We start from the raw sequence: 23,003 nt of genomic DNA on the forward strand, positions 1-23,003 counted from the left end.
CTTGCCTGGCTCGCAGAGGCCGTGTCAGAATTGGTACGACGGGTTCCCAAGGGTGTCTCACGGCCTGTCCATTCGCCCCTGCGCGGTGGCTCTGGCCGCTCGTTGTCCAGCACAGAGAGCAGCTTGGGGATGCAGAGGGCAACTTTCTGCGAGCCCAGTCTCCCGGTTGGCCGCGCACTACCCGGGTAAGACACGGCACAGCCGGACCCTGCCTCGTCCGCCCCGCCCGACCTTGGCCTTTCCCAGAAGCGGGCAGGCTCCGGGGCGCGGCCAGAGTTCCCGTTCCGGGCCCGGGAGGCGGCCGCTCGGGCCCTGTCCCAGGCGCAGTGGCGGGAGCAAAGCCCTCCTCGGCCACGGTGCTCCCTGCCCTGACTCTCGCTCTCGCTTCTAGCTGCTGCGAAGTCTGCAAGCCTGGCGCCCAAGTAAGTCCTAGAGACTGAGTGGGTGGGGGGACCGCGCCGGGCAGACACGGTCGGGTCCCGGGCGCCGCAAGCCGGCGCGGAGGGGCAGGGAGGCGGGAGCTGCGCGCAGGCTGAACGCAGCTCTGCTCTGGAAGAGTGGAACGAGGAGAGCCCTGGCAGTCTGAGGAATGCGGCCGAAGTTCCGAGGGATGAGCTGCAGCGTCAGCGGGATCGTTTTTCCCACTGTGGTCTAAAGCAAGGATACTCAATCCTCCAGCACCCGAGAACCAACTGGGAGCTTTTAAAATCCAGATGCACACGCTGCAACCCAGATCAATTCCGTCGAAATCTCAGAGGTAGGACCCAGACCCCCCGCGTCGTTTAAAACCTTCGCATGATTCCAATGTGTAGCCGGGGTTAGGGACCAAAAGGTGCCTGCCAAGGGAAGGCGAAGGGCGGACGAGGACGGCCGAGCTCCCTAGAGACCAGGGAAGAACTTCCCTTGGATTTCATGGGCCACAAAGTGGACGGACGGATGAGATGATACCTGGCAGGGTCGCTGAATGTCATATTCACGAAAGCCCCTGTGTGCCGTCTTCTGGCGTATTGTGAAAAACATTATTAAACGACAGATTATGTTGCCCCATTGTTTCTGCATTCTGGGAAATGACTCAGTTGATCGGTATTTGAAATTAAGACTGGGGGAGCCAGTAAACCCATGGTCTTGATGACTTCTGGGCTTTCTGTTTTAAGGGTGAACCCGGCCACTGTTTAGGTCAGAGGGTGGGGCTTGTTCTCCCTAAAAGCCCTGTTTGAGATTTGCCTGTCATGTTCAGGCAACAGTCAAGAGAGGGGTGGCTTTCTTGTTCTTACCCTGGGGTAGCCGCCAGACTACAGACAAGCTGTGGACGAGGGACAGACGTCTACTGCATATGCTGGACAGATAAACAAGGCATATTTAAAACACAGCAGAGAGGTAGGAAGAGGGAGTCTTTCAAAAGTTCCGAGAAAAGTAGGTTTTATTTCTGTGGAATGGAGAAATAAGCTCAAGCTTTGGAGCTTGTCAAACTTGGGTCTAAGTTCAGATTCCGTCACTTCCAGTATATGAGTTTAGGCAAATTCCTCTCTGAACCCTGTTTTCAGAGAGGGGCACAAAATACTAACTCCCTTCTGGAGTTGACATCCGTTGGTGGGATAATGTACATCAAAAATTTGGCAGTGTCATCGTCAGTGGGATAATGTACATCAAAAATGTGGCAGTGTGTAGCTGGGCGTTGTGGCGGGCGCCTGTGGTCCCAGCTACTAGGGAGGCTGAGGCAGGAGAATCGCCTGGGCTCTGGAGTTGGAGGTTGCTGTGAGCTGTGTGAGGCCATGGCACTCTACCAAGGGCGATAAGGTGAGACTCTGTCTCCACAAAAAAAAAAAAAAAAAAAAAAAAAATTTGGCAGTGTGAGCAGTGCTGACAGGTGCTCAGCCAGTGGTAGTTATTAACCGCAGTAGCAGTGATGTGTGTGCATGCCCAACAAGTGTTCATTTAGTACAACCACTATGAGAGAGTCTGTTTGTCCAGAATGTCCACCTCCAAGCTCCATTCCCCTGCTCTTTTCCTGCCCTGCTGTCCAGCTCAGGGGAGGGCTCTGTGCCCCTCAGGTCTCTGGATGGTGTGAGGTCTGGGATCTTTGGCTGCTAGGCCCACCTCCCAGGGCTTATTAATGGCTCTGGAATTCAGTTTACTCCACTTATAGGAATGTGTTTTTAGTCAAAAGAAAGCTGTCTTTAATCTTGTGTCTTCCTCCACCCTATCACCACACACAATGTATATCAAAAAATAGCTTCCCCGGAAAGCTGTGCTATGGAAAAGGGTCTCAGAATTGATGTGGATACACTCATGGCTGCCTTGCTGGCAGCATCCTCAGCCCACACCCTGCTGTTTTCTGTTTTGCCCTTGACTTTTGGCCTAGGGACAGTGAATATTTTTTTCATGAGCAAGGGCAGTCAGGAATCTGGGTATGGGAAAGCCCAAATTCTATAATTGCTGCTGCCTGAATCCCAGCTGAAGCTTTCACCCTGGCACCCTCTCTTAGATTATAGACAGTCACTTGACGCAGCAGCACCCTGTTTAGATTAGACATTAGCCTCATGACAGTGAAGCAGGATGGGGATAAAGATCAAGTGTTTTTATAGCTTGTATATGATCACTGATATATGCTTCACTGAGACTATCAAAGTCTTATCTTTTATCCAAAGAAAGGTGTTCAATATTTGTTCAAAATCTAAGATTTAAATGTAGAATTTCAGGTGAAGTTACAGATTTTTTACCATTTTTTTTTTTAATTTTCAGCAAGAAGAAATTAGAAAAGCTAAAATTTGTACTTAAGCTTTTGTCATGCAGACACTATAGATGTTTTGCAAGTTTTCAGAAGTCCTGTTTCTTTCATCTTCTGGGGGAAGTTAGTTGAAAGGGGCCTCCTTTCATTTATCTGCAAGGTCTGAATTTATCTCTAGAAAACCTCTTTGGTGTAGCAAGTGCTCATTGAAAGCAGGTGTTTCTTCCAAGCTTGATTCTTATGGTAAGAAGTGAATAGTCACTGGCATTTTAATTAATTGATGGTTTTTACCCGGTGCTAGAAAATTTGTTCAAGCACGACTTCTTGGCTTGAACTCTTATTTAAATTTACATTTTATCTGGAACTGCCGCAGATTAAACTGTGAGCAGAGATTACTATGCAGAGTTGGCCAAGGCCAGTTGGCCACCACTCCTCTGCTTTGCCATCCTCCTAAACTCTGGAGCCATTGAGCCAGTGGTGATGGTTCCATTCTTAGGGGATCTTTAATGGAGCAGAGTGCCCTGAGAAGGGGTTCTTATCTTTTGAGCAACAAGACAATTTTGTGTTATACTTCGTTAAAATTGATAGGCTACTCTGTAGTACAGGGCACTCTGGAATTTGTTTCACTGAGGGGTCATTTTCTTCTAAATTTTAGGACACTAAACATAACTAGTAAATAAGTCAACATGAGGGTCCCAGGAATTCCAAAGTGAGTACCAGATTATGGCAGATTGATATTTTAATAAAATTTAAAGCGTCACTATTATTATATATTTGTTTCAGATTGTTGATGTCCCTTGCCCTTTGCTCTACCATTGCCATCATAGAGGTTAGGACAAGAAGAATTTGGAGAATGTAGTCCCTTGATGGATATTTTCAGAGCCACATGCAACTGGGTACAGCAATTCTATGTTGCTATGGGAACTCCTTACATAGTAGAAGAGCTGTAAGCAGGTGCTTTGCTTGGAGAATATTTATGTTGTTCTAATTCCCAAAAGATTAAAGGTCTAATGACTCAACTTCAGAACCTCCCATGCTTTATTGTAGCACATTCCCAAATTGCTCTCTACGACCTTGAAACCAAACCTTCTGGAAGAAACTGGGTAGAAAGCTAGACTTTTGTTTGGTGATGTCCTAACTTTTTACAATTCAATCCTGCATTCCATTTACCAAGATAGTGTTTTATATTTAATGTGAAATTAAACACGTTAATGATGTCAAGTCAAGATACAAGATCTGTAATGCATATCAGACAAACAGGACTTAAATAGAAGAAACAACGGGTTTGGGAGTCAGAAGTACGTTCAAGCCCCTCCTTCGTTCTTTCACTAACTGAGTGATCTCAACCAAGATATTCCACCTCTCCCAACCCTGTGTCCTCCTTTGTAAAATAGTTATAATAATTCTTTCCTTGCAGGGTGGTGTTGAGTATTGATAAGCTGATCTATGCAGTGCTCAGCTATCTCCTGGTACCAGTGATTAGTGATTATTATGGTCATAAGGCTTTTGAGGATTACTTTGGTTTCAGTGCTGGTCTTGCTATCTCCTAGTTGTGTGACTTTGGATGAGGTTCTTAATCCTCATGAGCTTCAGCTTTTGTATCTATAAAGTGGAGATTAATTCTACCTATCTGGAAAGATTGGTTTGAGACTTGATTTGATTACATTAAATGATGTGGGTCTGATCTGATAGTCCCTAAATAATAATAGCATTTACATAGACTTAATGTGCACTACATTGGGTTTTTTGTTTTTAGTTCATTGAATCTTCCAAACAACACTATGCAATAATTATCATTTCCCCCATTTTATAGATGAGAGAAGTGAGGCTCACCAAGATCAAATACCCAAAGGTCAACAGATAGTGATTTCTGTGCCCAAGACTTGAAGCTGAGTCCCTATTCTAACCTGCTGCCCCATGTGCTCAGTGAGGGCCCCTCCCTCTCTGTTCACTCTGTTTGCTCCATACCCAACCCCTGCACTTAACAGATGGATGTGCTTATGCTCTGTATAGAGCCATATTTCTGGAAACAGGCCCTCAGGTTCCAAAGAACTGCCTGCTTATGAAGTGAAAGTGGGAGCTCTGCTGGGTGCAGTGTCTCAGGCCTGTAATTCTAGCACTCTGGGAGTCCAGAGCAGGTGGATTGCTTGAGCTTACAAGTTCAAGACAAGCCTGAGCAAGAGCAAGACCCCATCTCTAAAAAATAACTGGCTGTTGTGGTGGGCGCCTGTAGTTCCAGCTACTTGGGAGGCTGAGGCAGGTGAATTGCTTGAGCCCAGGAGTTTGAGGTTGCTGTGAGCTATGACACCATGGCACTCTACCCAGGGTTACAAAGTGAAACTCTGTCTCAAAAAAAAAAAAAAAAAAAAGGAAAGAAAATGGGAGCTCCCTCTTCCTGCCCCTACATAACTTTTAAATTTCAACCATTGCTTACACTGGTTTATCTAATATCAACTGAAAAAACACCCCAACCTCCTAATGTTGGCATTAATTAGCATTATTGGGGTGGATTACAATGTTTGTTTTGAGATAAATGTCATCTCCGTGCACTAAGATCAGATTGTTGGCCTGGGTGTCATAAAACATGCCTTCACCTGGACAGGTGCGTCGGGTGTTTCAGAAGACCGAAACCAGGCCTACAAGTTTCCAGGATGGGACTCAGGTGGACAGTGACAGTATTAAAACAATATTTTATCAAATGTACAATGGCCCTTTCTAAGTTCACCACCTTTTCTGAAATTCCTTACTCATCTTCTCTCTTCTTTATACTTCCATGGCTTTTGCCTTTTCTTGAGACCTGGCAATCTTTTCAGAGGCCTTAGTCAAGGGAACTAGGGTGAAGGGATAGGTGGTGGGAGAAAGGCATATTCTCAATTGAGAGGGTTGTAGGTGCTTTTGCATTTCTGATAATGAGGTGGCAATTGTTTTTCTGGCTTTCCCATGGGTATGAAAAGCTGGTATAGAAGGCTGTTAGAAAGATGTTTATCCCCTCAGGCTGGTGTAGAAGGCTGTTAGAAAGGTATTTGTAATGCCTAGTTTCTCCTGGATCTTTGGAGCTTCAATTCTGCAACACATTAATTCAATAAATATTATCAGAAGACCTCGCTGGTGCCAGGAGCCTGAGTACTTGGATTACAGCAATGAATGAAACAGATGCAGCCTGTGGCTCAGTCGGTAAGGCGCTGGCCCCATATACCGAGGGTGGCGGGTTCAAACCCAGCCCGGGTTGAACTGCAAACAAAAAAATGGCTGGGCATTGTGGCGGGTGCCTGTGGTCCCAGCTGCTCGGGAGGCTGAGGCAAGACAATCGCTTCAGCCCAGGAGTTGGAGGTTGCTGTGAGCTGTGTGATGCCATGGCACTCTACCGAGGGCGATAAAGTGAGACTCTGTCCCTACAAAAAAAAAAAAAAGGAAAAGAAAAAGAAAGAAACAGATGCAGCCTCTGGCCAAATGGAGTTTACAGGGTACTGGGGAATGTCTTAGTCAGCTTTGGCTGCTAAAGCAAACTTTCAGAGTGGGTGGCTTAAGCAACATTTATTTCACACAGTTGTACAGGCTGGAAGTGTGAGATCAGGGTGCCAGTGCAGTCCAGTGTGATGATGGCCCACTTTCGGCATGTGAGAAAGCTCTTCCGTGTCACTTCTTTAAGGGCACTAATCCCATCATAGGGACATCCCCTCCATGATGTTATCTAACCCTGATCACATCCCAAAGGTCCCACCTCCAACACCATCATATTAGGGACTAGGGCCTCAACACATGAACTTTGGGGGACACAAACATTCAGTCCATAGGGAGCAGTCAGAGAGAAACTCAGGCCAAGCAGGACCTCCTGGGCTGGGTAAGGACTTGGAATTTTATCTTAAAGTACAGTGGAAAGCCTTTTAGGGATCCCCACCCCTGCCTTTTGCCTATCATTAGTAATGTACAAGAGAAAGATAATTAACAACATGGATTGGCTCAGCACCTGAAGCTCAAGTGCCTAAGGACCCAGCCATATACACCTGAGCTGGTGGGTTCGAATCCAGCCCAGGCCCGCTAAACAACAATGATGGCTGCAACCAAAAAAATAGCCAGGCATTGTGGCAGGCACCAGTAGTCCCAGCTAGTTGGGAGGTGGAGTCAGGAGAATCGCTTGAGCCCAGAAGTTGGAGGCTGCCATGAGATGTGATGCCACAGCACTCTACCCACGGTGACAGCTTAAGGCTCTCTCTCAGAAAAAAATAACAAAAAACAAACAACAACAAAAAAACCCATAGGAATTTATTAAGATAATGAACAACCTCAATTTATTAAGCCTTAGAAACTGTCTTAATGTGTGAAAAAATTCTAGAAATAGACATTATGGTTTTCAATTTTTAGATGAGAGAACTGAGGCTCAGAACAAAGAGAAAGAAGGCAGAACCCAGATTCGGAGCCAAGTCAGCCTGGCCCACAGCATCTACTCTGTATTTTGAGGGGCAGAGGGGTGTAAATGGGCGTGGGACTCCTAGGTGCCTAGCATCCTTGTCAGGAGCCTCCGAGGATGGACTCAGGTGAGTCCAGTCCTTCCTGGCTCCTTGGAAGCAGGAATAAAAGACTCCAAAGTGTGGAGGAAGGCTGAGAGACAAGTGTCAGGGAGTCAGGAACCCCCTAGTTAGGGAAAGGGCTGTCTGACAGTTTTTCATGTCAGTCTGTTCTGCTTCCTCAGGCTATTGCCCAGAAGTCTTGAAAAAGTCACTTTCCTGGCTGTGGCCACTTTTGACGATGGGAATTTGTGTCCATTTGGGAGGCACAGGATTTGGAAGAAGGAAATTCTTTATTTGAAGCTTTCAAGTTAAGGAAAGCCTCTGCCATACAGGACCATGCCCTTAGTGTGGCGTGCCGGCCTGCTTCTGGGGACCTGCACTGACCCTGCTTCTGTTCCCTCTCCACAAATTGGCATGTGGTTGCAGAGTGAGTGGTGTTCTAGGTCATGCGAAGCTTGGCTGGTCAGGTAGGCGCCTTCTCCCTGAGATAGGACCTCACTTGGTGAGGGACAAAGTGATGCTGGCCCAGGGTGTACAGTTCCGGGGGAGGACAGATTAGTGGTTATGGTTCTGTCATCTTCTCAACCTCCTAATGCTCATCAGAGCCATTATACACACATTCCCAGGTACTCTGCCACTTGGCTCTGTCATAGATTTGTGTCCCAGATGCCTGCTGGCTGTGGCTGTATGTTCACGCAAGGTTAATAGAAGTCTTCAGGTAAGCATTTTGGCCAGCAAATGTTAATTTGCTCAAGGCCCAGTTTCAGCTCAGCTTCTGTGGCGACTAATATTTTGTTCTGATGTGGTGCTTTTCATTTGCAATGCCCTAGGACATTTTCCCCGTCTGTCCTAAATCCATCTCCAGATGTCCTCCTGCTTCCAGATCTGCCACGGCTGTGGCACTTTCTTCTGCATAAGCACTTCCACCCTCTTACAGACTTCCAGGAACTGGCTGTCTGATTCAGGCTCCTTTGTTTTCTATTGGCTTTCTTTATTAAGATATTTTTATTCACTGGCCCTCAGAGAAGAGTATTAAGCATGGTGCTTTCAGAACTTTGTTTGTCAAAGCCTAGATAAAACTAGGAAAACATTAACCAGTAGATGACTAGGCACCAACCAATTGTACAGACAATTCTCTGGACATGGAGAGCTGGGCTCTTATTAAGGCCACAGCTAATACAAATGCCTTAGAGCAATGGTGATGCAAACCTGAATTTATCCACTAATAAACTTAGTGAATATTCCCTAAGTGAGTCTGCGAATTATAGAAATGCACATATTAGCTGATGTGATGAAGCACCTGCCATGTGCAGTGAATCGGGCTAGATTCATTCATTCTACCATTTCTATCTGGATTCTGTATGTTCTGGAGGTGCTGGGACTCACCAGATGGACAACTATCACTTGTAGTCAGATGACCAGACAGAAGTCCTGGCCTAAACCACCCACGTGTGGGTTGTGACAAGTGCTTACTGTGTTACCAGTGCTATCCTAAACACCATGTGTGTATTAACTCACTGCATCCCCATAGGGACCCTTTGAGGTAGTGCTATTACCAAAGCCCAGTAGGGAGGCATTATTTGTCCAAATAACATAGCTAGTGATTGGAACCAGGTAGCTTGAATATAGTCTGTGCCCTTCACTGCCACCACCAATTGATGCGAAAGGAGAAGAATAACTTATTTAGGAAAGAAAGTACCATGTCCTCTGAGGGAGACATGGTTAAAGTAGCATGGGAATTCCCAGCTGGGACAGATGGCATTAGAGGAGGAACAGGGTAAGGTGAGAGTTCTGCCCTTTTCCCATTTGCAAAGGTGTCAATCCTGTTAGGGGTACAGGGAAGCCGACTGAGGGGGTTACTCTATCCTGAAAGTAAACAAAAGAAATAATTGCCTCAGTGCCAGGAGACGGGGGTTCCAGTTTGGGTTTATACAGTCAAGTCTCTGCCCTGTTCATGCCCACATTTTCCTTATCTCTAAAATGGGTATGTTGGACAACATTCAGCTGGATTCCAGGACTCCAGAGTTTCACCAGAGGGGAGAGGCTGGCTCTTTATGAATTCCAAACAGGATTTCTTGACCAAAATGACAGAGTGAGACTCTTTCAAAAAAAAGGGATGTGAAAGGATGTCTGCATTCTGTGCCCCCCCCCCCCACCAGTGCTGCCATTGGCTGTGCTGCATGCCTTGCTCTGCAGGCAGGGTGATAGTGTCTGTGTGGCTGGGTTCACACTATAGGGCACTTTCAGCAGGAGAGGAGGGAAAGGGAGATAAGATAGAGAGGGAGGGAGGAGAAGGAAGCCGGTGGGAAAGAAAAGAGAAGTGGAGAGGACTGACCAGTTTTGGTTTGCTTTGAAATGCTGCAGGATTAAGTGCTTTCAAGTACTTAAGTAAATGAGTGTTACTGGAGTTTAAAAGCTTCAAATAATAATTGTAGCTTCCTCCACATGCTACGTTTTTCTCCACAGAAAGCTATCAGTGGTTTTCTGGTGTAGCAGAGGCATATAGCACTGGCTTGTTTTCCAAGGTAAGTGCCTTAGGAAATTGAAAACAAAACAAGAAAACAACAATATGAATGTTTGTGGATGATGCAGCAGTGAAAGTAGGACCCAGTTTGAATTGACCGATTGTGTATGTTTGCGCTGCAGTCTATCAAAATGTGCCAGGTTTAGCTTCCTGCTTGATTGCTGTTGGGATGGGTTGATCCACCCTCCTCGCTATTGGGCAACTTGAAGAATGGTGGAGACTTGTTCATGTCATCACTTCATCCCCAAATGTCCAAGTGGTTCATGTCCACAAATACATCTTCTCTTGTAAATTGAAGGCTGTGGATTAAATTTATCAAAATAAACCTTATACAAGAGAGTAGTTTGTTGAAGGAGAATCCAGACACAATCCTCAGCATTTGTGGATATGCAGAGGGTGCCAAAAATGTATACACATTTTAAGAAAGGAAAAATCTGTACCAAATTTATAATATATACATATATAATATATATACCTATAACAAAAGAGGAATACACGTCACATTGAGCACCCCTCATAATTGCAGAAGTCAAATGTGACTTGAGTATTACAAATTAAATATATTTTTTCCTTTCTTAAAATGTGTACACATATATATATATATATTGGCATCCTCTGTATGTGTTCAAATTATGCTGGGGTTATGGTCAGGTTGATAGAGCCTATTCTAATTGACATTATTCAATCTGGGTAATAATATCTCTGAAGTCACCATGTATATATTTGAGGTCTATAGACAGAGGATGATCACTTTATTTTACCTTATTATTGTTCAATAAATACATATCAACCATTTATTCCTATTGTCTGGGACAGTAGTGGACAGAATGTTTTAAAAGCCCATATTGTCATGGCAGGTTGTGGCTTTGCCAGACGTGGTATTTGCTAGTTAGACTTTAGCAAAAGGATATGACTATAATAGAAAGGGAAAAAGAATCTGAAGTAGTTTCCTTGGTATGATAGCCATTTGGGATGGGCAGTGGATATCGTGTGAGAAAGTGTGAGGCCCCTTTGACATCATCCGTTTGCTACTGAGAAATCAAAATTATAGCATCATTCAGGGCCAGAATGTTACAGAAGGCAGTTGAGCGGTTAGTGTATTGAAGTGTTCAGAAGTATGTTCAATGAAAACAAAGGAAAATATAAGACAAAGGAAGTGAAATGTTTGGCAGTCATTGAGCAATTTTCAGTATTGCCCGAGGTTCTGGGATTTAAAAAGTCTACTTAAAAGTCAATGTTTTTGACTTTTGCTGTGTACTATTTTTGTGGAGATTGATTTTTCACTTTATATTCCTTAGCTCACATGGTAATACTCTAAGTGGATAACTTCCTATTGAAGTTAAAATAAAATTGTTTGCAAATCCATCAGATTTACTGTGATATTTCACCAAGCCAGGCAGAGCTTTTTATTTGCTTTTGGGTGCATAGAGTCTTAACATCCCACATAAGTTTGTGGGGTCTTGGTGAACCATCACTTCGCTTAATGGGGACTGAGCATTTTCTCTGTGTTCTCTGTGGTGGTGGTGGTGGTGGAGTAGGCTCTTTGAATTGAAAGGCAAAATTCTTCAGAACAGGGTGATTGCTCAGAATGTTGCACGGACTTGCCTTGAGATGTCCTGAAACTAGGCACTGTGGCTCTTACCTGTAGTCCCAGCTACATGGAAGGCTAAGGCGGGAGGATGGATTGAGGTCGAGAGTTTGGGGCTGCAGTGAGCTGTGATTGTACCACTACACTCTAGTCTGTGCAATATCCTGAGATGCCCTGATGATTATTTAAAAGGCTCTGAAATATTCTTTAATTATGAAAGTATATAGTCTTTTTGTAAAAAATTAAAACATGAATAAAAATGTGACCCTAATCTTGGTGTGTTTCCTTCCTTTTCCAGAAGTAATCTTCATTCTTTCTCACTTAGTATGTCTTCTTCCAGGCACTTGTCTTTGCATGTAAGTTCATGGATGTGTGTGTGGTTGGAGTGCAGGTGATGTGGGCAAGTTATGTAACTGTTATTATATTTCTTTCTGCAACTTGCATTTTTCGGATGACAAGATGTCTTGATAATCTCTCTGTGTCAGTACTTATAGGTCTTTTTCATCACTGATCATGTCTTCTTGGCTTTTAAGAGTACCTACCTAATGATTCTGACACAAATGATGACTGTGATTATGGTGTGGGGGCAAGTAGGTGGGTGCAGTGAGATGGCAGGACCTGCCACCCAATACAAGGGCAGCAGGCAATGCTGTCACCTCTGTACAAATCAAGAAGATGCATGGCTTACTCATCTGTATCTCTTTCTGCCATTTTTAAAATTTTGAGTAAATTATTATTTTCTCATGAAGATTACTTCTGAGTCTGAGGTAAGCAGAGAGTGATGTTGAATTTTAACCTATCTTAAATCTTAATTGAATAAATAGTTTTACAGGATCTGAAAAAGATTGTAGTGGCTTATTTTTGTTAAGAGGGGTCCTTTGATGTTGTGGGTCTCTGTCTGCAGAAGCTTCTTTCTTGTGAAGAGGGCTGGGATAAACCTCCAGGACATAACATCTCAAATAGTCCTGTTCTGCTTCCAACCAGCTGTCTCTGGACTTACACAACTCACTCACCCCTCTGGGCCTCAGTTTCCTCATATGCTGAATGCTTTTTTCATTCCAAATTATTTTGTCAGTCAAATTATTGGGCAGTAACAGATAATTCCAAAATTTCGGCAGCCCAAACAACCAAGGTTTATTTCTTGCCTGTGTCCTGTGTCCCTTGTGAGTTGGCAAGAAGAGGCTTTACTCACTGGAGATATCTGGAGCCTGGCTTGATGGGGCGGGGCCCATCCTGAATGGGCTGGTCATAGTGTCAGAAGACAGAGAAAGCTGCCCCTGGATAAATTATCCTGATGCCTAAAGCTTCCTGCCCAAAGTAACTCCTTCCACTTAGGCGCACGGTTCCTGAGTTAGACAAGTAACTTCAAGACACTAGGGAAGTATAATCCTACCAGGCACCTAGGAGAAGCGCCTGAACTGTTAAATGAACAGAATGCTCCTATCACTGTGTGGGTTTTCAAGGAAGGGAGGGGGGGATGTCCGCAAAAACCATCCGTAAAATCATATCCTATAAGGCAATCCTTTCTGTGTATGAAAATCATTGGCCTTTTCCTGTGGATGCCAAGGCTGCAGAGAGCAGCGGGCTGTTTGAGAACTCATATTTGTATTTTTTTTTAATTGAGGAACTGAATTTTAAATTTTATTTAATTTTAATTAATTTAAATTTATATAAAAGTATCCACACGTGATACCTGGCTACCACCCAAATCTTTTGTTCACTTGTAACCCCTTCCTAACTACTTCTCTGTTTCCTCAGCTCCTGGAGGTAACAACTATCTTGAAGTTTGTGTTTATCATTCTTTCTATTTCAAAATATAGCTATCACATGTGCTTTTGAACAATAGCCTTTTGCAACTTGCTTTTTTCCATTCCACATTGTATTTCTGCCATTTTGTGATTGGGTGATTGAAACTTACTCCTTTCTCCACTTTTTTTTTTAATTATTAAATCATAGCTGTGTACATTAATGTGATCATGGGGCACCATACACCGGTTTTATAGACCATTTGACATATTTTCATCACACTGGTTAACATAGCCTTTCTGGCATTTTCTTAGTTATTGTGTTAAGACATTTATATTCTACATTTACTTAGTTTCACATGTACCCTTATAAGATGCACCGTAGGTGTAATCCCACCAATCACCCTCCCTCTGCCCATCTCTAAGTGTTCTCCCACCTCCCTCCCCTCCTTCTCCCCCTTCCCCCTATTCTTAGGTTGTAACTGGGTTATAGCTTTCATATGAAAGCCATAAATTAGTTTCATAGTAGGGCTGAGTACATTGGATACTTTTTCCTCCATTCTTGAGATACTTTACTAAGAAGAATATGTTCCAGCTCCATCCATGTAAACATGAAAGAGGTAAAGTCTCCACCTTTCTTTAAGGCTGCATAATATTCCATGGTGTACATATACCACAGTTTATTGATCCATTCATGGATCGATGGGCACTTGGGCTTTTTCCATGACTTAGCAATTATGAATTGGGCTGCGAAAAACATTCCGGTACAAATATCTTTGTTATAATGTGATTTTTGGTCTTCTGGGTATATACCTAGTAGAGAAATTATAGGTTTGAATTGCAGCTCTATTTTTAGATCTCTAAGTGTTCTCCAAACATTTTTCCAAAAGAAACATATTAATTTGCATTCCCACCAGCAGTGTAGAAGTGTTCCCTTTTCTCCACATCCACACCAACATCTCTGGTCTTGGGATTTTGTGATATGGGCTAATCTTACTGGAGTTAGATGATATCTTAAAGTAGTTTTGATTTGCATTTCTCTGATGATTAAGGATGATGAGCATTTTTTCATATGTCTGTAGGCCGTGTGCCTGTCTTCTTCAGAGAAGTTTCTCTTCAAGTCCCTTGCCCAGCCTGTGATGGGATCACTTGTTCTTTTCTTGCTTATACGTTTGAGTTCTCTGTGGATTCTGGTTATTAAACCTTTGTTGTATTTGCAGCATGGTTAGCTGTCAGTTCTAGCCTCCTGCCCTCCTTTGTCTAGGCTGATAATCCCCTGGGGGCTGGGTGCATCTTAGGCTCAGTAAAACGGTCCTCTGGGTCAGCCCTGCCCTGGAAATCAGCGGCACTGCGCATGGGTTTTTTAGTCCCCCTGCTCCACCCAGGCCGGTACCGCCTCAGGCAAACCCTTTACTCATGGGGCCTGCATTTATCTGGTGGTTGCCACCTGAGAAGATGCCCAGCCTCCTCTGGTTGCCCAGAGAGACAGGGGGTGTGCTCTGGAATATCCAGGAATGAGCCCTATTGTTGCCAAAAATGGTTGCTGCTCTGCGCCTCGGGGCACCCCCGCTCTGGCGTGGTTCTCTCTCAGCTGACCGTCCTCTCACTCCCGTGCAGCAGAATGAGCACTGACCAGCTGCAGTCCAGGCCCTGTCCACGCCCCTTGAGAAATCACCCAAGAATTCGGACTCCTGGGGGACAGGCCTCGAGACCTCAGAGTGAGAGTGGAGGGGAGTGCTGGGAGCTCAGAATTGCAGGTAGAGAATATATACGGTTTTACACAGTTTTATGCCTGGCAGGAGAGCACGATGGCACCCTAGTAGGGGAAGCAGGTCCAGCTTTTAGAGGGTCTCTCCTGTGGAGTATAATGGCAGGACTTTTGAACTCTGCTCGTTTGTTTATGGGGTACTCTGAGCTGTTCTCATGGGGGAGGGGACTCCCGTCTGCTTGGTGATGGATTTTGTACCTTTTGTGTGTATCCTTGGGGTCTCAGCTGGCCTCAGCAAGATTGATGTGTGTTCTTCAACCTTCTCTCTTGGGGCAGCTCTAATCTGCCAGGTTACTTGCTAAATTTCCGTCCTTTAACTCTCCTTCTAGACGGGAGCCTCAATGCAGGCCACTGAATCTGTTTGCTCTTTGATCCCTGAGTTTGGCTAGGGTCATTCCTTTTAGCCCAGATTAATTGGTATTCCACCAAGAAAGTTGAAAAATCTTCATAGACTTTAACCTACTCTCACTTATCCCATTCAAGATCATCAAATTCCACATACACCCAATCCATGTCATTGTGGAGTCCCTGCGGCAGGCGAGGACCCAGTTGCAGCGGGGGCTGCGGTATGGCGCAGCTCAGCTCTGCTGCGTGTGGCTCCAGCCAAGAACTCATATTTCAATAATTAAAATGCACAGAGCTTGACAGGAGGAGGGTCAGGACAGGAGCAGAGGCTGATGGACTAGATTCCATATTACCCATGTGCCAGCAAAGCTGTCCTTGGTTGTTATGTTTGTATTGGTTTCCAACCTCTCTGCAGAAAGTATGGGCAGCAGAAACACTTGTGAAAGTGGTCCGATTATGGAGAGTTCACTGTTTAAAAAAACCCTTGGGTTGTAACTCTAAGTTAGCATCTACTGCAGTGTTAAGGAATGTTTTGCTGACTAGGACTCAGATGTGGTAAGAAATCTTATGTACTGGTGTTACAATATCAATTTGTAGAAAGCTGTGACACTTACTTGGAAATATAAACTTTAAAAAAAAATTGAATGATGATTCCCAAGAATTGGGTGTCTAAGAAAAGAGTGAAGTCATAAGACTGGTGTAGATGATGGGAAATGATTTTTTTGAGATTTCTGTTTTCCATCTAGCCCACATCTGTTGGGATGGAGGCCAAATTCTGTTTGCTCATACTAGGAGTAAACATGCACAGTCACATGGTAGGCAGGGTGCCCTCCGCACTCAGGCTGTGCTGGGTGATTCTGCACAGAATGAAGTGGACTGTGTTTGCTAGTGTCTTTCAGGCTTCAGGGAGCAGGGGCATCCTGAGGTGTTCTCTGTTCATGAAGAGATCCATGAAATAGGGGAGGCCATGCCTAGGGGGTTCAGCAGCGCAGAGCCTTGGCTCACCACTTAAGTGCTGGAGGTTATTGATTGATGTTTTGATGTCTCTCTGAGTGTCTCAGATCCAAACCCCTAAGAGCAAGAGACTCTAACCACTTCTCCCTGCCACCTTCCACTACAGAGGACTGCAGGGGAAGAGACACCTCTGATCATGCTGACTGGAACCCAGGGAAGCCCTGGAGAGAGGGATAGCCTCTCCTGGCCTCTCTATTTATGTCTTATTCCACACACTCACCACTCACCACACTTGTAGCTCCTTCCTCTGAGCGAGAGGAGCTACTTAACCTTTGGGATCTCCGTGTCCTCATTTGTAAATTGGCAGTGACAGTGAGCTCTCCGCTTAGAGTTGGTGTAAAGATTGAGTGAGACAATAGAAAAGATGAAGTGATTCAGTACTTACTGGGTATCTGCCATATGCCAGTCCTGGTCTGAGCCCTTTGGCCTGTTAACTCGCTTAATCCTTACACCAGCACGTTGAAGTAGGACCTCTCATGTTGAGGAAATCAAGGCACATGGGGGATGGTTAACTTGCTAATGAGTGATATCCTTTTAAAGAGTCATCTTACAATAAACCCCCATGAGCAGAGATGACTTCACTGTGCCCCCAGTCCCTGAAACCTGAGAAACACTAGCAAACATGGCCCATTCGGCAGGAGCTTCCTTCTGGAAGCAGGAGCTGGGTCAGAATTTGAACTCAGCTGGGGCCAGTTCCAGAGAGTGTGTGTCCAACCCTTGTGGTAGTTACCCCGACGTTCCCAGCCTGCATAAAGAATTAGATGGGAGCCAGTGTCCTAGGAAAGCGCTTACTCAGTGTTAGCTATCATCACACGGTCCCCTGCTGGGGCCTGTGTACAGAGCAGGTCTGGACACGATGGGGAGCCAAGTGGGTCTCTGCAGAGGAGTGGGTGAGGCTGCAACCTCACAGCATCTTTCCACTCCCTGGCCCTGCCCAGGCCCCCAGCAGCCGCTCCTGGGGCACACTGGTGGTAGAGCGCTAGCCTGTGCCTGGGCGGCCGGCGATGCTCCTGGCAAGGCGTCCATGTTTGCCAAAGCAGCGCAGGCAGGCAGGGCGGGGCTCAGGCAGCGCTACCATTTGGCATGATCTCCGTGCCTCTCTTTGGCACAGGGAATTTTTCAGGTGCAGAGCTTTAAGAGCTTTAAGCAGAGTGGCGGGTGAGTTCTTATTCTTCTGTATAAAAGAAAAACCAGAGAAAGCAAAACATCCTGCTTTCTAGAAGCTGGGTCAGTTGGAAACCAGCTCCTGCGCTCAAAAGAGGCCTTTGGCAGTTAGAAAGCAACACCAGATAATAGGAAGTGACACATTAACAAAAAGTATGATGCCAAACTCGCAAAAGCAGGTAAAACATCAGTGTAAATACATGTGCATAACCAATATAAATAGGTACGTGTAAATGCACATAGAGAAAAGCTGAAAGTAAATGCTACAAAATAATAGTTATTGCCAGTGGGTGATAGGTAACTTTTTATTGTATTTTCCAAATTTTCTATAGTGACCAGTTACTCTTTTTATATAATACTTAGGAGAAAAGTTATTAACACTTAGGAAGGAACATCTGGAGAACATCTTTATAAAATGTTTTTATCTTAGCATCTCCATCACAAGGAATGCCCATCTCTTCTCAGGGTCCTCTGGAACAGAGAGAGGAGAGAAGGAAGCCTGGAGTGGAAGTGATACTGAGCGTGTGTGTCTGTGGGCCTCCCCAAGATGAAGGGACAGGAAAAGAAATCAGTCCCTGCCCCATGAGTGCAGCTGCTCTCCAGAAGGTGAGTGCCTTTCTGGGTCAATCATTTCTCTGCTGGGTCCCAGGGACCTCACAAGATATTAATATTGGTGTTCAGTTGATACATGCTTATATTTACCCACATACTAACACTTTCTGTTGCTTGTCATTTTGTTTTTGTCTATCATTTTTCTTCCATCTGAAAAACTCTAGTATTTATTTTGGTACAGAGTGGCAACAAAGTCCCTCTGTTTTTCCCTGGAAATGCCTTATTTTGCCTCTACTTAAAGGAAAACAACTCCATTGAAGTATAATTTTGTAAAATAACATTTGCAGATTTCAAGTATTTGAGTTGCTGACTTTTGACAAATTGACAATTGTGTGTATACACACATATATATGTACCTTTACCCACATATATGTGATAAGTATATATAGTGTGTATATATACATATTATATGTATATGTGTGTGTGTGTATAGAGAGGGAGAGAAAAAGAGAGAGAGAGAGAGGGAAAGCTGCAATGAAGACAGGAAACATTTCTATCTACCCAGAAATTTCCCTTATTCCTCTTTGCAGTCAGTTTCTCCCCCAACTCCCACCCACCTCCTACCCCAGGAAACCGCTGATCTGATATTTAGATCAGATATTCAGAATCATATGCACTGAATCATACACTATGTACTCTTGAGTCTGTTTCTTTCAGTGTAGTTTCTGTGATTTTCCTGTTGCATTCTTATGTCATCATACTTTTTGTTGAATGGTATTCTACTGTATGAATATACCACACTTTGTTGATCCACTCACCCGTAGTTGTCCTCTGTGGGAGCCACAAGCGACTCTATCATAGCTAGGAGCAGAAGCCCCTTGTTTTAAAACAAAGAAATTGTCAGAACCTCTGATTCTTTTCAAAAGGTGGATTTCTAGAAGGGGGAGTTGCTAAATAAAACTGTTGACGCATCTTGTCAAGCGGCTTTCCAGGGTTTTCCACAGATTTTCACTCCTACCAGTGGTATATGAGCGTCCCTGTCTCACCATACCATCAACAGCATTTTTGTATCTTACTTTTTAATCTTTGCAAGTATGCAAAGCTGCAGAACTGTATGCAGTAGTTGAAAGGAATTCTACCTAGAGTATAAACCAATAGGTCCTGTACTTATCTGCTTTCTGAGTTTGCAGAATTGTCTCACTGACTTCCTGATGCAACTGATCTGAAAAGCCAGTTCCGACCATTCCTGGCGTCAGTATTTGGAGTGGAAGGGAGGGCCTGGCAACAACCCTCACCTCAGCTTCCTGGGTGACTTGTCCAGGGCTGCGCTGTGCACTTCAGCAGCCACTGGCTGCAGGTGGCCATCGTGCACTTGAAATGTGGCTGATCCAAATTGCGATGTGCTGTAAAGCACACACATCAGAAAACACACATCAGATTCCAAAGCCTTAGTATGAAAAAAGTGAATGTAATATCTTTCGCTAATATAGTTTATCTTGGTGACATATCGAGAAAATGTTTTTAACAAATCAAGCTCAATAAAATATATCATTAATATAATTTCACCTGCTTATCTTTACTTTTATTAATGTGGCTGCAAGAAAACTTAAAACTACCAGCGAGGCTTGTGTTTTTTTGCAACTCAACAGTACTACTCTATGGTCTCCTATAAAATAATTACTCTCTTCTGTGTGCTTTTCCCCTTTGAATGTCCACCTTCCTCCAATCCCAGCTTCATTCAGAGCAATTTCCCTGAATCTTCTCTTGGAGGCTCTTTTGACTTTATATTTAGTTCAGAAGATCACATTGCAAGATGGGACTTGGGCACAGATTTCTGTGAAGAGCGTGGAGTGGTGAATTGTCCCAGGATTCCCTTACCCAGGGAACTAAACCTCTCTGAGGGCAGATCAGAATGTTGGGAAGAAGAGTATGGGGGAAGATGCCCATCCAAGCCCCTACCTCTCTTAGGGGCCCCTCACTGCCAACAGTCTCTACCCTGCCTGCCTTTGCCTCGAGAGATGGCTTTCCAAAGTGGACTAACTCTTCTCCTATCTTTTTTGCTACATTTTTCCACTCAGTCTTCCATCTTTTATTCTGCAGTGAGTCTTGTTTTCTGGATGCCTCCATTAGCTTGATAGTTTTCTGAGGTTGCTCCCCCCGGGGCAGCCTCACCAGGATCTCCAACTTCACTGCTCATTGCTCTGTGCCACTGGCCCAGGAGAGCCCCACTCTTGAGAACGGGCCCAGCTCCTAGAAACCTGCCCTTGGCCCAATCCTGGTCTTTCTTTAGCCTAGAAGGGAGACCAGACCCTCTTCACCAGCCAAATCCACCATCTACCAAGAAAAGAAAGTAAAGAATCTCCTTTCAGGGTTAGGGGATCTCTTTGGTGTTTGTGTTAACAGGTTCCCGGGAATTTTTGAATTTCTCTACAGTGTTCCATGGTATGCATTTTGTCTATGTGTGCATTCTGTCTACCAGGGCAGTGTTCGGTTTCTCTATTTCCCCTGCTGACATTCATACCTTGTCAAGTTCCTACTGAATTGAGCTGACTGTAAACATTTGATTAACTCTCAGACCAGGGCTCTGGAAATTACAAAACCACCTCCTTGCCAGATAGCTGGCATGTACTATATTGCTTTGTTTAGGTGGCTATAAATTAGAAGACTTTTCTTTAAGTTTTTTTTTCTTTAAGTTTTTGTCTTTGTTGGCAAGAGGTGGAAATGCCTGTGGTAGTTATTACAGGGAAATCTGGGAAGATAAGTCACCGCTTGGCAGAGATAGAAGGGCAATGAGTAAAATGGGACCCTCCTGGGAGCTGGAGGAAAATAGGAGGGGAGGGATGAGAAAGTGTCACACCTTTTCTCAGCCTTCTAAAGAATGGAGCATGGAATTTAAAAAATACTGATCCCAAAGTGAGAAAGGGACTTCCTTTCCTTTCCAATTTTCTCTCCAACTTGTGATTTTCTTAAAGAGAACAATCTCCATTCTGTGCTACTATATTCTTACCACCTCTCAAATGCCTCTGAGAGAAAACCCACCCTCAAATCACAAACCTAGAACCTTTTCAGGCAGCATTACAATAACATTATTTTATTTCTGTGTAATACTGTTTTATTTTTGTGTTACTTTCTATTTATTACCACTACTATTTTTTGTTTCCAATGGTGGCATGAAATGTCCTTTAAAACTAATATATTAGAGTTTTAAAAAACTCAATTTAAAGCAAAAAGTTAAATTAAATGCAAGCGAGACTCAATTATGGCAAGAACAACAAAAAAGTGACTATGGCGAGAATGTCTGACGTTTGGAAAATATTTTCCTAAAAGAAGAAGGTACAAAAAGTACTCCAAGATCTCTACCTGTTAGGGTCTGAAAACCCAGTAGGAGCCCATGGCATACGCAGAGAAAAATTTCTCTTACAGAAATTAGGAGATAGAAAAGTAAAAATGTTTATTTTATTTTTTTAGAAGAGAGAATGAAAGAATGAAAGAGAGGGAAGAAAAAGAGAGCAGAGAGGTGGTGTGGCATCCCAAAGAGAATAGAAATGCTAGCCCTGAGGCCAAGGGGCTTGTTAAGTTTAAAGGGAATAAGTAGGGGAAAAAAGTGATTGCTGTCCGTCATAACAGAGATGGCAAGAGGGATGTCAAATTCCAAGAGTTGGCTCCCCCACCCTTCTTCACAGACAGGACCACGGGATTGGGATTATCACAGAAGATGTGACTCTGCCCTCAAAATATAGAGCCTGAAGCTCCTGAAGCTCCTTCCTTGCTGTTTACTCAGGAACTCTGTCAAAAAGCAGCTTCTCAAAGGCAACTTTAAAAAGGAAGATTTATATCTCTTTTCCATCTGTTCAGCTGTTTTCAGAAGTTGTGCAAAACAGAACTCCAGTGAGGTGTCTGTTAGCAGGAGTCACAGGATTTATCTTTAACTGTTACTAGGAAATTGTGGCATTTTCCTGTTATTTTTGCAAGGCCACCCCTTTCACATCCTGTTGCCAATTTCCATCCTTCATTCCCCTTTCAGGATGATAATATTTCAAAAACACCTTTTCTTTTCTTTAATTTTGCAGATTCCAGAAAGAAATTGGGAATGGAAGATTTGAAAAGAAAATGTTGTTTTAAAATATTCTGATTCACTTCAAAGAGTGATGCCAAAAACTTAAAAAGGTTATTATTGGCTACTAGTTTAAATAGAATATTATTAACTTGTATGTCTTAAGGGAACCAACTTTTTTTTCTTTTTTTAGACAGAGTATCACTCTGTTGCCCTGGATAGAGTGCCATGGAATCATCTTAGCTCATAGCAGCCTCAAACTCTTGGGCTCAAGCCATCCTCTTGCCTCAGCCTCCTGAGTAGCTGGGACTACAGGCGCCTGCCATAACACCCAGCTAATTTTTTTTATTTTGAGTAGTAAGCGGGGGAGGTCTCACTCTTGCTCAGGCTGAGCTCAAGGGATCCACCCACTTAGATCTCCAAGAGTGCTAGGATTGCAGGTGTGAGCCACAGTGCCTGGCCTGAGAACCAATTTTTAAAGCTATGGATCCTGGCCAAGCGTAGTAGCTCACACCTGCAGTCCTAGCACTCTGGGAGGCCGAGGTGGGTAGACTGCCTGAGCTCACGCGTTCAAGACCAGTCTGAGCCACAGCCATGTTCCATCTCTAAAAATAACTGGGCCTTGTGGTGGGTACCTGTAGTCTCAGCTACTCAGGAGACTGAGGCTAGAGGATTGTTTGAGCCCAGGAGTTTGAGGTTGCTGTGAGCTATAATGCCATAGCACTCTACTGAGGGTGACAAAGTGAGACTCTATCTAAAAAATAAAAATAGAATAAATAAAGCTCTGGATCCTAAAGTGGGTCATGGAATTGACAACAATAGAAAACGAATTAGCATTTAGTGGAAAATCGTAACTAACCTATCATTTTCATCCCTTTAAATTCTTTTTGGTGAGGTCTTTGATCTTCTCGTGCTTAGAATGATAAATTGTACCCTCACTGGCTTAATAATTTGGGTTTTAAAAGGAAAGTTATTGGGTGGGGTCTGGCTATGAGTCTCTGTTAGGCTTGCAG

The 23,003-nt window shown here is 44.0% G+C and overlaps 1 protein-coding gene across 6 annotated transcripts in view; it reads left to right on the top strand.

The window, feature by feature from the left end:
- The window catches only part of NOD1 (nucleotide binding oligomerization domain containing 1), a 59,660-nt gene continuing 36,657 nt past the window's right edge, over positions 1 to 23,003 (top strand). The window contains exons 1-4 of one of the 6 annotated variants that reach the window (XM_053608385.1): positions 2 to 757; positions 5,765 to 5,902; positions 17,850 to 17,990; positions 22,007 to 22,103. Coding sequence is in view for 1 of the 6 variants with exons in the window: in XM_053608389.1 (XP_053464364.1) it covers positions 17,967 to 17,990 (24 nt within the window). In the remaining 5 variants the exon portion in view is untranslated. Of the gene's footprint in view, positions 758 to 5,764; positions 5,903 to 7,893; positions 7,955 to 9,702; positions 9,762 to 17,849; positions 17,991 to 22,006; positions 22,104 to 23,003 lie in introns of those variants that run through there. The other 5 variants (XM_053608384.1, XM_053608387.1, XM_053608389.1 and 2 more) reach the window with 5 other exon arrangements.

The sequence above is a fragment of the Nycticebus coucang genome, chromosome 11 (assembly GCF_027406575.1).
Source record: "Nycticebus coucang isolate mNycCou1 chromosome 11, mNycCou1.pri, whole genome shotgun sequence".
In the NCBI taxonomy this organism is placed as follows: domain Eukaryota; kingdom Metazoa; phylum Chordata; class Mammalia; order Primates; family Lorisidae; genus Nycticebus; species Nycticebus coucang.